The 18745-nt window shown below is 43.0% G+C and overlaps 1 protein-coding gene across 1 annotated transcript in view; it reads left to right on the plus strand.

Moving 5' to 3' along the window:
- Positions 1 to 18745, plus strand: part of AGK (acylglycerol kinase) — a 929730-nt gene that overhangs the window by 709463 nt on the left and 201522 nt on the right. Inside the window, exon 14 of the mRNA XM_044088489.1 lies at positions 10443 to 10513. Coding sequence (XP_043944424.1) covers positions 10443 to 10513 — 71 coding nt within the window. The remainder of the gene's footprint in view (positions 1 to 10442; positions 10514 to 18745) is intronic.

An 18745-nucleotide genomic window follows, 5' to 3' on the forward strand; every position in this document is an offset into this window, starting at 1 on the left:
TCTCTCTCTCTCTCTCTCCATATACACCTGGGTAAAATCCACATAAAGCCACGGAGTGTATGCAGACTCTCAGCAGAAGTAACCAAATGGCAACAATACTAACTACACCACTGTGCTTTCAAAATGTCCTGTTCATACTGCCAAAGATAGTAATTTATTGTGTATGGTGCTAATGGTTAACTGTGATGGAATATGAAAGAAATGATGACCGGCTTGTAGAGTTTCGTATTGATTGTGGCAAATATTTAATGCATCATGGGACACTAGTCCTGATAAGCTGGATCAGTGAATGTTTAGCTCTGGTCAGACAGCAGCAGGGGGAAAACAGGAGTATTTATTTATTTAGCAGATAGAAAAGGTAAAATAAACCCCAGATCTTCCTGATAAGAGGTAAAAAAGGCTTAACTAAATGAAAATTACAATAATCTTGATAAGAAAAAAGTCACCCCACCCCAAACATCCATGCAATAAAATAACTGCATAATGGAAGTTAATGTCCAGACTTGGAAGCAGGGAATAGTTTCTCTCATATTAATTTACAAAATCTCCAGCTTTAAACGAAATTAGAAGTAAATTCTGCTGTAGAATTACATTTCCTGACCATCTTTCTGAATGCTCATTAAATATTTAAAATGAACACTCTAATTTTAAGTCACTTCAGATCTCTTTCTCCATGGAGTGGTAGCTATTACCCTGATCTGGCACCCCTTGAAGTTAGAAATGAAGAGAAAAAAGTAAAAGCTCTTTTATTTTTCTTTTAAACTGTATCATGTTTATGCCACACACAGAGCACTAAAGCGCTTCAGTTCTGACCACAAAATCAACACCAGCAATTCAGTTGCTGGTAATGTACTGAAGACGATCACACCCAGTAATAATTTTCACCTGGAGCTATTGCTCCACCCCATCATACCCATGCCTCTGCCTCCACAGTATTTTTCAAATTTATTTTATACAGCTTGAGTTTCTCTGGCAACTGTTTAGAATCTCTGGACAACTGTCAACTTAAAAAAAAAAAAATAAAACTCTACTACACCAAGACCATTCTTATTTTCTCACAAAAAAACTTGCAGAATTTCTCTAAGTCATGGATCTTTCTCTGATATTGTTCAGTGCTGATCAGAGGAACAAGTGTGACAAACTACATTCTTTTGGATTATATACAAAATCACCTGATCCTTGTCTGCTCTTATAGAAATATGACAAAACAGTGAAATCACACACTAGAAGACTCCTCATAAGTGTATAAAAGTAAAAGCCAGACCTGATTTAGGTAACCACAAACATATATCTACAGAATTGATGTTGTCGATTTTCATTTAATCCTTGACTGGGGGACTATGGGTTCGGTTCCGTATCTCAGAACCGACTCGGACATTGTTCCAGCTCACACCTTGCATAACCTCTCGAGCTTAGTTGTACCCAGAATGCTCCTTTCAAGATTAACTCAGATCTCGTTTGCTGCTTTAAGTGCTAGATGCTTTCCTGTCAGCTCTCAAGCTAATAATTTCTTATAACTGTGTTATTTACTTTTTTTTTTTTCAAACTCTTTAGTGGGTAGTTGGTTCTCTAAAATCTTATTCTTTTACCAAGCTCCTCTTTCCTTAAAATGAGTAGTATTTTTTCTCCTGAATACCGTCATTGGTAGTTCTCCCCCTTTTGGTTACCTTTTACAGTAATCTTCCATACCATTGTTAATACCTCTTTTCCCTTTCCCTCTTTGTTATTACTGCTATGGTAAAGCTTTCATACCATTGTTGGTACGTTTTCTTTTTCTAAAAAAAAAAAAAAAAAATTACTCAAACTTTCCTTTCTCTTGTGTGTGTGTGTGTGTGTGTGCACGCGCCTTTTTGACATGGCTGAGAAGACTAAAGGTACTTCTGGCTTCAAGAGATGCCAGAAGTGTGATCGCAAATTTTCGAACTCAGATGGGCACTCCTTGAGTGTCTACTGCTTGGGCCTGGTAAACCTTCATGAAGACTGTGCCATCTGTCATGGCTTTAGACTGTGCCATCTGTCATGGCTTTAGTCACCGGGCCCTCGCAGAGAGGAAAAATAAGCTTATCTTGAAAGGTGTGGTAAAATCTAGCTTTGATGAGGCCATATTTGTAGCTTCTAAGACTGAGGCTGGCTCCCCTTCTTCTTCCTCTTCATCCAGACAGCCCTCGTAATCACAGACACCCAGGTGAAAACAGCACTTTCTAAAGCAAAAAACACAGCATCCGTGGGACTGTTACATGAACTCCAAAACTAACTAATCCCTCACCTAATCAACCTGTTCAACCATAGCCTCACCTCAGGCTATGTGCCCACTGAGTGGCGCACGGCAACGGTTGTCCCGCTTCACAAGGAAGCAGCCACCATTGACCTCGGGAACTATCGCCCCATCAGCCTAACAAGCCTCGTCTGCAAGGCCATGGAGCACATCATCACGGAACTCAAACAACAACATTGGGAACCTACAAACCCTTTTCCCTACCCAGTTTGGTTTCGTAAAGGGCAGGTCATGTCTTCTAAACCTGGTTTCCTTTTTCGAGACGGTTACCAAAGCAATTGATGAGGGAAAGGTGGTCCACATGGCATACCTTGACCTTGCGAAAGCCTTTGATACTGGGAACTATAGACAAACTCACTAACCTAAATATAAACCCCTACATTACAAGATGGGTTGCTAACTAGCTCACGGATAGAACCCATACAGTGAAAATAGGAAATGCTAGGTCCGACTCCAAATCTGTGACAAGTGGATTACCCCAGGGCTCAGTCTTGGGACCTCTTCTGTTCAGTATTTACTTCTCCGGGGTACAAGCAAACACAGAGGGACTATGACTAACAACGTTCGCAGACGACTGCAAACTGGGTGCCATAATTGAGACTCCCACTGATGTAGATATCCTTCAAAAGGGTCTCACTGAAACAGATACATGGTACCAAAATCATGGCCTTAAGCTAAATGCCAAAAAAGTGCATTGTCATCCCCTTCGGGAAAAAACAAGTACCAACGAATTACCACATAGGTGGCAGCTCACTTAACACAGAGAGTGTGATAAGAGACCTAGGGACCCAGGTGGATAGTAACCTCTCCTTTGATAACCACATCACTAAAGTGGTTAGAAAATCCTTCTACATGGCCCACCTTGTCACAAAGGGGTTTGCATCTAGAAAAAAGGAAGTTATTATCCCCCTCTACTCATCACTCATTAGACCTATTATTGAGTACAGGGCCCCATTCGGGATGTACTTTACTAGACACCTGCGACAACTGGAGAGGCCTCAAAAATACCTCACCAAGAGGATAACGGGCCTATAACAGATGCCCTATGCCACCAGGCTAAAAAAACTCCAACTGTACTCGGTTGCATACCGGCTACTCAGAGGTGATCTCTGTCTGACGTACAAGGCTATGTCAAACCCCGAATTGCTGGAAATGCTCCACTGAAGCAAAATCCAATCTACCCAATTACACGCTCTAGGGACCTTAACCTGACCTCAACAATAAACAGGACTTGTTGGAGGGACAAATTTGTGTCCCAGAGACTCCCCTTGTCTGGAATAAGGTCCCCATATGTGTGAGGCAGCGCTCCTCATTAGCGCTCTTCAAGAGGAATCTTAATGAGTGGATGGGGAAGATGAAATTCACCCCGGGAATCACTTCTGTGGCCCTGCTCGACAGAGGCGCAGGTAACTAAATCACGTGGGAGGCGCAAGTCGAAACATTTTGGCTAGGCTTAATTATGCCCTAGGGCCAGTAGCCTTGTACCTACCTATGAACCTGTGAAGAGGGGCTGCTCAGTTCTGACACTCTCGTCAGAACCACCTATAAAAAAGAATTAGTTTTTCCCCGTTCCCACAGTTTCTGCAGAACCAGCTGGAAAGCAACTGCCATCATTGGTGCTGATCTCTGAACCGACAGTTCCAGCACCCACTTATACTTTGGATCAGACATTTTGCCCCTCTGACACTGATCTTATTGGAGCTGTCCATACTTCTCAGGGCTTCGGCACATGTAAGTTTGACTCCGGCATCGGGCTTGGGGGCAGCTACCTGATTGCAAGATGGGACCATGGTTTCAAAGTAGTTATTTTCGATTCCAGGCTCCTGTTCCTTTACAGGGGGAGGGGCTGCTTTCTGGGCCATGGAGAAGGCCTTGTCCACTCTGGGCTCACAGTTGATATTTCTCTCGTTACAACAGCATCCCTGCCCTTTCCGTCACCCAGAGCTACCTCCAGCCTTCACCTCGGGACACCGGACATGGAAACCTCAGGATTCAACCACAGCGACCATGTCCTCTTCAGACACCTCCCCGTCCCATCCAACCAAGGAGGTACCCCTGAAGAGAAAGTGCAAGAGGAAGCACTTGGACTCCCCTGAAGAGTCTTGCACAGAAGATACTGACTTTGATGAAGGGGAAGATTCCCCAAGGTCATCCCATGAAGATGTATCGTTCAGTGACATTCTAAAGATCCTTAAACAGAAGGGTGGCTGGACTTTCCAACAGCCTCCCTCAGAGGAGTCAGTATACCTAGAGACCTTCCGTGGCTGATCATCTACCTCTTGGATCTCTCCACCCACTGACAATCTAATTAAGTTGATTGCCCAGCAGGCTTGGAAGATTCCTGATTTCATCGAACCAATCCCCAAGAGACCAGACCATATTTTGTCACCTCTTGCAGATCAGCAACAATGGGCTACAGTAGATACGATGGTGATTGCGGCAGTCACTAAAAAGGAATTTCCTGATGAAAGTCCTACTATCCAGCCTCCTAATAAAGACTCTAGGATGATGGATAGATTCGGAAAACGAGTATTTGCTTCATCGACCTACGCACTTAGGTCCTTGAACTTCATGGCACATTTCACCAAGCTTCAATAAGATCCGATAAAGGAGCTGTCCGACACTCTCTAATAGGAAACACAGCTGAGAGGGTTCAGGATAAGGTAGCTTCCCAGCTGGCAACCCTTGATTCATTATGTAATTTGTCCATGAGGCTCATTGCACATGCAGCTGAAGGAACCACTGGTGCAGTGAGTTCTGACATAGCCATGAGGAGACGCACTTGGATGCAATTATGTGAATTTGCGGAGCCATTTAAGTCTTTTTTTGTCAATGCTTCCTTTGACGGAACATCCCTGTTTGGCCCCAAAGTTGAGAGACCCTTACCAGATATGAGAAGGATGGAAAGAGCCTTTCTGCCATGGGAGTACGCTTTTCCACTCCTCAACGGCTCTACTGAAAAGGAAAGCTATGGTTCAGAACGTCCCAGGTGCCTTTCTAGGATACATGTGCTAATGACTCTCCCCAGAGCAGAGGGGGGGGGGGTGGTTACAGTGGAAGATGCCATGCTAGAGGCAGAGGTGGCCCGCAAAAATCAGGGTTCAAGGGATTCGTTACTTGGTAGCTCCTATCAGCGCTTTTGAATGGAGGCCCAATTGCTGTCCTCTGGTGGCAGTCAGAGGACAACTTTCCCTGCACCTACCTGCCTGCTAACCATAACAATGGACAATTGGGTGCAGAGGATTATAATCAGAGGTTACAATATTCCCTTTTCAAAACAACTCAGACAACCAAAGAGAATCCCAGATGTTCCATCCAGTGACAAGGATGCAGCAGTTTTAGAATTCAAAAAATGCTCAACAAAAGAGCCATCCAAGCAGTCCCACCAGACCAGATAGGATCCAGAGTTTACTCAGGATTCTTTTTAGTACCAAAAAAAACAGGGGACTGGAGACCAGTTTTGGATCTCAGTGTCTTGAAGAAGTCAGTTCAGCAAACCAAATTCCAGATGGTCACTGTTCAGTTTATACTTCCGTTCTTAGGGAAAGACAATTGGATATGCTCAGTAGATCTTCAGGATGCATATTATCACATAAAAATAGACTAACTCTCCAGAAGATTTTTGCGCTAACAGCTGGGAGCCAGTCATTATCAGTTCGGAGTCATGCCCTTTGGTCTCACCACAGACCCCAGGGTGTTCACCAAATGCATGGCAGTGGTAGCAGCTCACTTCAGACTGCAAGGATTCCATGGGTTTCCATACCTAGACGACTGGCTCATTACCACAGCCACCAGGCATCTACTGCTCCAGGCAAGGAACTATGTTCTTCAAACTTGCTGTTTGCTGGAGATCACTGTCATCTATAAAAAATCCCATCTAGAGCCAATACAGCATTTAGAGTTCATAGGGACGGTGTTAGACACAAGCACCTGTACCACGTCTCTAACCCAAGAAAGACCTCATAGAATAAAATCACAAGTTAGCCAGATTATTCACAACAAGACTGGTGTTACAGACTCTAGGATTTATGGCAGCCACCATCACTTTAGTTCCCCTTGCGAGGTTTTCCATTCAAATTCTGCAATGGCTCTTGGTGCCACAATGGTCATTACAATAATCAACCAGTGTCCCATCAGGTGCTGATCACAAATTTGTGCAAAAAGGACCTAAGTTAGTGGCTCCATTCCAATGAGATTCTGTTGGGCCATCCATTTATCCCTCCTCAACCCCCAGCCATAGTAACCACGGATGCATCCCGAATAGGGTGGGGGGGGTGGGCATTATCTGAAAAAGACAGTCCAAGGCACTTGGTCCCAGTTAGAGGCCAGTTTGCACATCAGTGTTCTAGAGATGAGGACAGTGCTCCTGGTGTTGCAAGCATTCCAATGGGAATGATTATGATCCAAACAGACAGCATATTAGTGGTTTTGTACATCAACAGACAAGGAAGAACCAGATCTTACCCTCTATTTTGAAAAGCACTCGGGTTGTGGTAATGGGCAATTTCATCCGACCACTTTCTAATTGCAACACATATTCCGGGGAGCTCCAATGTGATCATGGGCAAATTGAGCAGGAGTATCTTGATGCCTCATGAGTCGTCACTCAACCTTTTTATGGGGGAAATGATATTCCGTTGATGGGGCCAGCCCTGCTGCAATCACTTTGCATCCTTCTGAACAACAAGTGCAGCAGCTACTTTGTCCTGATCCCACATTCGGGGGCGTCACCGAGAGATGCTCTCCTTCACTATTGGCCCCCCGGTCTACTGTATGCCTTTCCCCCAATTCCTCTCATTTCCCAGTTTATGAAGAAATCCAACAGGTCGAAAAACAATAATTCTCATTGCCCCATTCTGCCCTCAGCAGATATGGTTTCCCTTTCTGTGGCCTCACTTCATTCAGAAACCTTGGATGCTGGACCCAGCTCCAGACCTATTGTCCCATCCAGAGGGACTTATTCATCCAAATCTTCAAACTCTCAAACTCGCTCAGTGGCTTCACCAGTTCCAATGATTGCCAGGCATACTAGGCTTACGGCCCCAGTTCAATGAATTGTCCTAACCTCCTACAAACCTTTGACTAGATGATTATACAGCAACAAGTGGGAACATTTTCAGAATGGGCTGCACACAGTAATCTTAACCCATATTATGCACCAGTTCATAAGGTCTTGGAATTTTTAGCATTGCTTTTCGATGCAGGGGCATCCTCGACTATACAGGTACAACTAACTGCAATTTCAGATTTTCATAATGGTCTAAATGACACAGCTGCAATGTCACACAAACTTTGTAAAGCCTTTCTGAAAGGAACCTTATTGCTGAGACCTCCATACAAGGATCCGTCTACACCTTGGGACTTGAATATGGTACCAAAGTCTTTGATTAATCCCCCATTTAAAGCATCTGCAAATTATGATTTGAAGTATTTATCCTGGAAAACCTCTTTTTTTTGTTTGCTATTACATCTGCTAGGAGAATATCTGAGTTACAGGCCTTATCTTACAAGCCTTCTTATCTAATCTTTTATAAGTATAAAGAGTCTTTGCGAACAAATCCTTCCTTTTTACAAAAAGTAGTATCACTAATATCAATCAGACTGTACAACTTACCGTATTTTTTTCCCAGATTTCCAAACAAAGGGGAATATTGTTTGCATTTGCTAGATGCTCACAGACAATTACGTTTTTACCTTCACAGATCAAAAGAAATCAGGAAATCTGATCAGCTGTTTATTTCATTCTCTTCTGCTACTCCGTGCAAACCAGTTTCAAAGGTTATTCTGGCTAGATGAGTCAAGGACTGCATAACCTTCATTTATAACAAAAAGAAGGCACAACTGCCAAGACCTGTAAAAGCACATTCTGTGAGAGCAATAACTGCTTCCACAGTCTTCCATGCCAGAGCTTCTAAAGATGATATATACGCAGCGGCTACTTGGGCTTCCCCACATACCTTTATTACTCATTACATGCTGGATTTGGTGTCAAAGGGATGACCATCTTTTGGTTCGATGGTGCTCAGGAATATTCTTCCATGAGACCTCCCAAGATTTCAGTAGCTGGGGAGTGTTTCCCACAGTCAAGGATTAAATGAAAATTGACAACTTCAGATAAAGAAGTCATGTCTTATCATAACGTTCCATCTTTGTTGTCGATCTTCATTTATCCTTGACATCCCCAGTCATTCCCCCTGCATTTTGGCTTCTTGATGGAACAGATCTATCCCTACCGACTGGATTATTCCTTTATGAATACAGATATGGTCTCTGATCTGTTATTTCCTGTCTGTCACTATCTTATGCAAATTCAGTCTGAGGGAATCTTGAGAGGAGCATTCTGGGTAGAGCTAAGCTCGAGAGTTTTTCGAAAGAGCGAGCTGGGATAACGGCCTAGTCGCTTCCAAGATACAGAACCAAACCCACAGTCAAGGATAAGTGAAGATCGACAACACAGAAGGAACGTTATGGTAAGGCATAACTTCTTTTTTTTTTGATCAGCTGTATTTACATATGAAATCAGAAGATAGAAATATGATTGGAGGACTGAGATCACAATGGCTGCTTTTACACAGAAACTGAGACAAGACAACAGCAGGTATCACCATATCTATGAGCTTTGTGAGGTAAAAAAAAAGGAAAGTTAAACATTTAATCATGAAATTTTATTTATTTTTTTTTCTTGTGACAGAACAGCAATATAAAGTTCTACTAAGCAAAATAAAAACAGGTTCAAACAGGAGAGGATTATAACAGTTTGTAAGTACAGCCTGTTTTTCATTTAAATTTCCACCAATGCTTTTGAAATTGTGCAGAAACATATGGTATAGCAATGACATATATGCCTTAATTTGATGTGTATTTGTCTACCATTTCTCTCAGAAACGCACTTTAAAAAAGATACTGATGAGCATATTCATCATAGGAGTATAGGGAATTCTTCAGTTATTATGGGTATGAGTGTGCAGACTACAAGCCTACTCAGATTTCCTGACAAGTATGGCCATGTAGGAAGTAATGAGTTAAAGCTTATTCAATTTTTTCCAGATTTTTGTTTGAGTTGTTACATTGCTTAAGTGGTTCCTTTATTTTACACACATCTGAGTACATTTAATTTATTTTTTTCCTTTGAATTACTGGAGGCCATCTCCTGTACCAAACAGCTGTAGGATTCGTCCTAGTCAGAGTTTTCTCCATCTTTTCAGGTTGATTTTTTCCCAGTTTCTCCAAATTTCTTCTTTGCTGGAATTTAGACAGTGTAATTACTAGCCAGTGACTGAATTTTACCCAAACTGAGAGTTTCATTGGCCTTTTTTTCTCAGTTTATGTTTTCACACTGGGAGACTTGAAATCAAGCTGCTGCTCAGTGTGCAGCCGTGTTTCATCTTGAGCATGTATAATTTTGAGTATTTATTTGTGACTGATAGTGAAAAAAGGATTTTCTATTAGGCTTTGTTAGACCTTGCAAATGTTTGGCTTGTTTCCTGGCCAGCCGAACATCAGTTTTATTTAGCTTCCATGGCTTTCACTCATCCACTAATACTATCTTATGAGAGGAAAGGAGAGTGGAGAATGTCATGTTACTAGAGTCACCCCCCCCCCCAAAAGCTGAGGCTGTTTTTAGTTTTCAGAGAGCGAAAGAGAGAGAAGTTCAGAACAGAGCTAGCTGTGTCTACACTGGTGATGGGGCATATCTAAGCCATACCCCTTCCCTGGCATTTCTCCAGTGTCAACTGTGCAAGCCATGAGGGGTAGCCAGTGTGAAGATATTCCTGCCCTGGGCCCCAGGGCAGCCTTTATTCCTCAACTCACCGTCATGACCCAACCTGGCGATCTTCTCCAAGTCCTGGCCACCACTAGGACTCAAGAAAGATCCCATCCAGCATGGTCCCTTTCTCCAAGTTGAACACTCCCACACTTCCTGCCAGCTCCATCAAATTCAAGCTAGTAATAATAGTCGGATTGCTTAGAATGTAGTCAGGTCTTCATCCCTCAGTGCCTCTGGGGATGGCTTTCTGTTTATGTCTCATCCTGAGTCACCTAGTGTTTAAAAAATTGCAAGTCCTTGTGTCCTCTTAATTTGGTGTGTGAATAATCTGTTACGATAATAAGGATAGCTTAGCAGTCCTTAACAGTTAATAGTGACTGCAGCTTTGTCACTTTACAGCGCACAGAAGACTCAATGAATATTCGTATTGAGCCAGATACAGTAACCAGAGGTGAATTTATATCCTTGGGGTAAGTGATTTCCTTTCTGATGGCAGTTTGCTTGGGTTTTGTTTTTATTTTAAATTGCAGTATGCAAAGATGGTATTTCAGTAAACAATTGTCTGCTGTTACAGAGAAATAATGGTGTTCAGAGCAAACTTTTATGTTTTAATCCATTTTCTGCAACTTTTATCAGTTATTGTTTCTCAAGGACTATATGCTTTATACTATTTTTTGAATGTTTATTGTGCTCACTTCTGTGCTTTTGCATGTATTTGTATTACTGGTCCTTGTCCTCCTTTCTTATTGTAACTATGAACAAACAGATTCCTACTTTGGAAAAAAAGTAATATTTTGTGAAGGCTTCTGAAGTGTGTGTGAAGGATGAGCTCTCTCATTCCTGTTGCAGTGCACCCAGTGAAAAAGCCTCAGTATTTACATTAGTAGGCTAATGATCACTAGAACCTTTTATAAGCCTAACCATGCAACCCAAATATGTCCCACAAATTACATGTTTTAGACGTTTCTATAGGGGATGATTGTTGGTTACAACATGATTTAGTGCCTGCGTGTGTCCATCAGAGACAGAGGCAACAGACCAGGAGTGAATTTTCAATTTCCCATCCAGTGGTCCAAGCTATGCTTAAAGGGTCTATATTAGAACACCGAAAGGGAAAAATATCAAACGCTTACATGAGCGAATTTGCAGGAACTCAATGTTTTTTTTTTTTGATTGCAGTACAGTGAAGATCAGAATATTTGCCCTTTCTTCACTGTAGTGCGATGTCGGAGTTGGAATATATATTTAGCGGGGGGGGTGGGGGACCCCCCCCCCCCCCCCACACACACACACACAATAGCGATGTCAAGTTTCTGGATTTGCTTTACATATTAGACTAGTCAGACTTGTGGGCCTGTAGTTACCCATGTCAGTAGATGGCCCAGCCTTGTGTAGAGGGATAACTGTTGCTGACAGTCCTCCATTTGCTAGGCGCAAAGCCATTTAGGAGGCTAAGATTAAACAGTGATTTTAGAGAGCTCAATAGGTTATGTTTCATGCTATCCAGGAGACATTCTAGGATATTATCAGGGCCCATAAAAGCAGTATTCTTTGCCATGGAGAGTACATTGATGACTTATTCACTAGTGATAGCTGGTAGAGTTGTGGTTGACAGTGAGAGATGTCAGTGGGAGGGGTGAAATTTGAACTAAATTTATCAACCAGTAGGTTTGCTATGTCCTCTGGTTTCATATACGTAGTTCTGTTTACAATTTGCTCAACACACTGTTGTGTAATTATCTTTGAGGTTGAAGACATAGCTGAAGAAAACCTTGTGTTTGTCCATCGTCTGCGAGCCTACTAGGCTAATTTTATCTCATGTCTGACTTTGGTGGACTTGATAAGACTTTTATGTTGCTTATTTAATTTGATGTGGGGTTCTTGCCTTGTTGAGTCTGCATTCTAGTAGCAGTAGGGAGTAGCCTTCTCTAGGCTCATCTGAGCTAGGGGATCACTGAGAAAACCTTAGAGTGTGTTGTGACCCACCAGAGGTCTATTTTACTTGCTTGCTAATTTTCTGTGTCTGAGATTTGAGTGGACCTGCTTCAGTCCAGCTTCATCCAAGCTAAATAAGTACTCCACATTGCTGAATTGCACTTTTGGCTTCTTATTTCAAACTGCCGCATATTTCTGCATGGGACAATGGCCTGACTAGATTTGAAAGATATCCTCTTGGTGATAATCTGCTCTACATAGGAGGACTTCCTGGCTTCTGCCATTATGTAATGGCCAAAGGAGAGGGAGTTATCAACCCACATACCAAGATTTCTAACAACTTTCTCATTTCGGAGTGGGATTTTGTCCATGTTGTATGCTAGGGTGAGGGGTGTTTTAGCAAATGCTACCATATTACACATCATGGCATTTTATTAAAGTCCATTTTAGCACACTAGTTGTTTTCAAGTGTAAGTTCTTGTTGCAGAACTTGCATGTCGGAAGGTGACTTGGCAGTGACTCCCAGTTGGCAGGCATCTGTAGACTTGGTTGCTGGAAGTCTTGGATTGTAGTGTAGAGGTCAGAAAATAAATAGCTACCAAAAGAAGTCCCACCACAACTTCCTGCAGAGATTCACAGGTTTTCTTTATACTCTTTGAGGAACCTGCTGCCCCATACCATATGGGTTCTGTCCTTCAGTCAATTTTTTTGTCCATTTTACCATAGAAGGATCTGTTTGTAATGCATTTAACTTACTAATTATGCTACCATGGGATATGATGTCTAAGGTCTTGGCTTGGTCAAAGTATGCTTTGTCTATAGCATAGTCACTGTCAACAGCTTGTGTTTCTCTTTCAAAGAAGTTAACTAGATTAATTAGACAAGATCTAGCTTTAACATAGATAAACTGCTATAGGTCTAGCCTGACGATTTTTTAATGTCATAGTTAGTCAGGTCAGTTATAATACATGACTTTGTATGTTAGACTTGTTAGGCTGACAGACATGTAATTTCTGGGGTTAGCATTGGGGCCGCCCTTGTAGAGCAGCATCACCATTGCTGTGGACCAAATGAATGAAGTGGCTAAACTAAGGTTAAATAGTAAGGAGGGACTTCTCCAGGGTTCGCTTGGTACTGTTTATTAAACAGCCAGGTATATTAGCAGATCTAATAATGGAAGTATTTTGCATTTGAGAGCACCTTTAGTACATGACCTTGGGTAATAATGGGGGGGGGTCTTAAGACTTCTAGGATATGAGGGCTTGAATAGTCATTCTTGGGGTGAAGATGGCACTGAATTTGTTAAGTAGTATGTTGGCAATATTTGTACTGTAGCCCTTGGCCGGCCCGAATACCAGAGTCAATGTTTTTTTTTGCTTCAGCTGTAGTCACCTGTAGTCTGACATCAGGTTCTTAGTGCTATAAAGCAAGGCAGCCGACGTCATTACATCAGTCTTTCTTGCCGTGGAGCCCGTAGCAGAAGCAGTTCGCATGAGTGCCGGTCGATCACAACCAGAAGTTGAATTTCAGCTGAAAACGTCTAAAGCTAAGTACCCCGTTGTGAATCCTTTTTTCTTGCACTAACCGTTGTCCGAAAATGTTAACAATTGTTTTGCCTGTGGAAAGCAGGTCCCACACCGAGATTTCCATTCTTACTGCATCACTTGTTTAGACTCAGACCACGACATCCTCCTTTGCCAGTTCTGTGCCCTTTTTAATGTGAGAACCATTCACCGTAGAGCTCTTTTTGTAGACAGTTATTTTCGTGTTCCATCTTTGCATTCCGATATTGCGTCCTTCAGCCAACAATCTGTGGACTTTCTGAAAAAACGTAGAGATAAAGATAGAGGCAGACCACACAAGGCTAAGCATTTCAACGACGTTACCTCTTAGCAGGTTGTCAGTTCTCCAGAATTCAGTGGGGCGCTTTCACAGCCTCTGATGCCCAATTTGATATCTATGCAGGCCTCTACCGAGACCCTTTTGGAGTCTGGTATGCCGCAGAAATCTTCTTCATCTTCCGAGCCTTTGGCTGTCTCTGCCTCGGTTGGGTCCAGAGCCGCGAGGCAGGCACCGGCTTCTGAGGAGGCCTTTCGCACTACCGAAGCTAGACACAAAATTACTTCTTCTCATGACGTTGTTCTGTTGGTTCCTGATCCTTTCGGATCTCCTGGGGTCTACCCCTAAAGGGACATTGTCATAATTGCCATCATCCACATTAACATGATTATTGCGAAAACCATGTGTGTCCAAAGCGTCTTCTCCCTCATAAAAAGAGTCTTCCTCAAATATTTCACCCAGTCCAGGGTTATTGACCTGACTATTTTTTGGCAAGGGGTAAGTCTGACCTAGCTCATATTGTTTCCTGTCTCTTTCCAGTTTCTTGCTTTTTTTATCTTTAATGCTAGATATAATCTTATCAGTGTTAACAAAAATGGCTTTATATTCATTAGTTTTCATTGCAAAACACAAATCATGTTTAATTTCCTCATCCAGTCTACTAACAGTTTCTTTTAACACATTGAACTTTTTCTCATTGTCCTTCAATAATAACTCTAATAGTTCACAACCATGTCTATTAAACAAATTGAGCAAGTCTTTATGCATATCTGAGTCTTTAACTAGGCCATTAGGAAACTTCCAGCACCTAAGGCCCTTGGGAATCTGTTCGCGTTTCAAACATTCCCGTAAATACTGACTTTCAACTTGCAACTTCTTCATATTCAGTACATCATGCTCTGAGATTTTTAACTTTTGATCTACAGTACCTTGCACAACGGGCATTGTTGAAAAATCAAAGTCGCCCTGTCCACCTCTGTTTATCTAATCCAATAAATCAAAACCCGGTTGTGTTGAGCTGCTGTGACTAGGGAAACTTCCCCGAGTTTGTCCGTTGTATAATCTGCTGTTCTCAGCGTTTTCTGAATGCTGGCTTCCGATGTTAGGACTCTGCTGCCCTGGGGGAATACTCGCCGTTGAATCCAACAACAAAGACATGCCTCCTTCTCCCTGGGGTCCAAAGGTTGTCGGGGAGGCGTTCATTCTCCTTCCCAGGCCGATAACTTGTTCTGTCAGCACACCAAAAAGTGCTGACAATTTCCCGATGGCTTTAACCAGTTCATCAGGGGAACTCCCAGCACCAGTAGGACATACATCTACCAGCATATATATGATATAGGGAGAGGTAACAATAAAAATGCGTTGGCAAAACACCTTATTCAGTTTCCTGAACACAATTTTAAATTTCATGTATTAGAACATGTAGCTTTGGATGAGAGAGGGGGACCCAGTGACACCTTTTTAGAGTATAAAGAATTGCTGTGGCAATTGAGGGTCAATGTGGTGAACCCCCCCAGGTTTAAATGTAGTCATATCATTAGTTAGTCATTTAAAATTCAAATCTGAGTTTTATTTCTAATTTTATGTTAGATATTTTAGGGTTACTAAATTATTGTTTTATTATTTTCAGGATATAATAGATGTGTTTTTATATGTATTATAATAGAAGCATAGGATGTTGTGTTATAAGATATATTTTATTACATGTATATTTTTGTTATGAGTGTTGGCACTTTAAAAATTAATGGTAACTTATCTAATTAATCAATTATGGTTAGGTTGGGGTCATATATATGTATGTTGGTTTTTCTTACTGCATTTTACTCTGAAGAAGTCATAGTTCACAACTGATGAAAGCACTAAATAAATCATTGATTCCAGCTCATGGTGGTCCTGTGCCTTTGTTATTAGAAGATGTGCATGGCTAAAGGAATAACCTCTCCCTGATCATGTAAAGTATAAACTTATTGATACACCCCTAGATAAGGTGCGCTTGTTTGGGGAAAAAGCAGAAGAGGTGCTTATAAAGATGGAAGACTAAGCAAGATCTATGCAGACAGTAAAAGATTTCTTTCAGGTTCAACCTCCCAAGTTCACCAGGAACTTTCCCTCTAAGCACTGGGCTTTCCCTGCACCTAGCAGACAGGGTCAATATAAGCCTCACAGGGACAGACCATCCAGGCCCCTATCCCAGGGCCAGCAGAGAAGCAAACAATGGACCACTTCTCTCTCTAAGGCAGGGAGTTCTAAGCCAACCTTCTATGGCAAACACTCACAATGACTCCCCCCTCCCCCTTCTGCCCTCCTTTCACTCATCAAAAAATAGGAGGAAGGCTCTCCCTCTTCAAAGACAATTGGCTTTCTGTAACAAAAGGCCAGTGGGTCTTAAAGATTATTTTTCGGGGATACAAATTCTCTTTCAGCAAACTCCCAATTCCTAGAGGTTACCCAACTTGCCTCCAGATCAGTGGGCAGAGGCATTGAAACAGGTACAAACTCTCATATCCCAGGGTGCAGTAGAACCTGTCCCCTCAGATCAAACAGGCAAAGGCTTTTATTCCAGACTATTCCTTGTTCCCAGAAAAGAGGGCACTTGGTGCCCCATCCTGGATCTATCCATTCTGAACATCTCCCTGGTGGTCCCCACATTCAAAATGCTAACTTTGCAGCAGCTGCTGCCTATGCTAACAAAAAAAATGCCTGGCTAGTGACCCTAGACCTAAAAGATGCCTACCTCCACATCCCCATCAGGGAATCTTGCAGGAAATTCCTGCACTTCAGAGCAGACTCACAACACTTTCAGTTCTCTGCTCTGCCCTTTGGCTTATCTACTGCACCCAGAGTATTCACCAGATGCTTGGGCCCTGGCCATAGCATTCTACAGACAGAGAAGTATACTGATTTACCCTTACCTGAAGATGACTGCCTCATTCAGGCAGAATGCAAGGAAAAGCTGCTCCAGGACCTACTCTTTGTCAAATCCCTCCTACCTTCCCTAGGGTTCACCATCAACGAGAAGAAGTCAAAGCAAAAGCCCACCAGGAAGATCATTTTCTTGGGAGCTGTGCTATAGACACAGCATCCCAAATGGCCTTCCTATCCCCATAAAAGCAGAGCTTCCTGCCACTCTGCTTTACCCAGCCGACTTCCAGATGTCACCTCACGGTGAGGAAGTTCCTCCAAGCCCTGGGATACATGGCATTTTGCATCCTTCTCATTCCTCTGTCCAGGCTTCACATGAGAAAACGTCAGTGGTATCTAAAAAACCTTTGGTGCCAGCACCCTCAGTCCCTAGAAACCTCTCTCCCTCTGATCCCATGTATAAGGGCTGAGTTTCTCTGGTGGGCAGAGGCCTGTACCAGGAACAAGGCTCTTCCCTTCATCCTCCACCCTACCGAGACCATCACCACCGATGCCTCAGACATTGCTTGGGGTGCTCACCTAGCAGGCAAGTGCACCCAAGGTCTTTGGGATGCCCAGCAACTTCACTTGCACATCAAACAGAAAGAAACGATGGCAGTACAAAAGGCCCTAACATTTTTCAAACCCCATCTCAGACCGGGAGTTATTCTTATTAAAACAGACAACACCACAGTAATGTGGTATAATCAGCAAACGGGGGGGAACCAATCTTACTCCCTGTGTAGGTTAGCCATGAGCCTCTGGCTTACAGCCACCTCCATGGGTCTACACCTAATTGCCCAATACCTACCAGGGGTTAACAACACCCTGACAGACCACCTAAGCAGAAACTTACTGGACCCCCATGAATGGCAGCTCCACAGGGAAATCTTTCTGCAAATCACTCAGGAGTGGGGGACTCCGGAAGTGGATCTCTCTGCCTCGCACCTCAACCACCAGCTGCAAATGTTCTGTACCAGGGAGTTATCACCTCCTAGCGTGGAAGGTGGATGCCTTGACCTTCCCCTGGAACTTCCTCTTTGTGTATGTGTTCCTTCCTCTGCCCCTTATTCCCAAGGTACTGATCAAAATAAAGAAGGAGAGACCAAAGGCCATCCTCATTGCTCCAGATTTGCCCAGACAGCATTGGTACCCCTTACTGCACAACCTGACCTTACAGCCCCCCAAGCAGCTTCCCCTGATCTCAGCCCTCTTGACCCAGGTGAGGGGGAAGATACTGCACCCAGACTTACAGACTCTCAATCTTTCAGCATGGCTTATGCCTTAAAAGCTAACAAGGAGTCCCTGTTAAGCAAACAGGTCCTAGACATCATCACAGAGGCCAAAGGGCCTAGCACCAGAAAATCATACGGCTGGTAATGGAAAAGATTCTGCTCCTGGAGCCAGTCCAAAGGGGGCCAGTACCTCCCATCCTTCCATCCTTCTTATCTTGGATTAACTAGCTGAGTTGCTCAATAGTGGCCTCTTTCTCCTCTATTAAAATCCATGCCTCAGCCATTTCTGCCCATTATGATTCAGATCCAGCCCTCTTCTCTCATCCTTTGATTAAGCAATTCCTCAGAGGGGCTTCTAATATTAAACCTCCCAGAAGGCCTCCCACGCCACCCTGGGACCGGAGTTATGTTCTAGAAAAACTAACCTTACCTCCTTTCGAACCTGCTGCTTCTACAGAGTTGAAATATCTCTCCTGGAAGACTGCCTTCCTACTAGCTATCACCTCAGCCAAAAGGGTATCAGAACTTCAGGCCCTCATGGCTGTTGAGCCCTTCATAATTTTCCATGCAAACAGAGTCTCCCTGAGGACTAACCCCTCCTTTATGCCCAAGGTGGTATCTGATGTGACCCTCAACCAGGCCATAAACCTACCCACCTTCTTTCCCAACCCTCAAAACAAGGGGGAAAGAATTCTACACTCGCAAGACGTGGACAAACAACTCAGATACTATCTGGACCGTTCTAAACCATTCAGAAAAACAGACCAACTACTTGTCAGATTTGCCCCTGGG

This window comes from Protopterus annectens, chromosome 11.part0 (genome assembly GCF_019279795.1).
Source record: "Protopterus annectens isolate FY-2018-M chromosome 11.part0, PAN1.0, whole genome shotgun sequence".
NCBI lineage: Eukaryota > Metazoa > Chordata > Ceratodontiformes > Protopteridae > Protopterus > Protopterus annectens.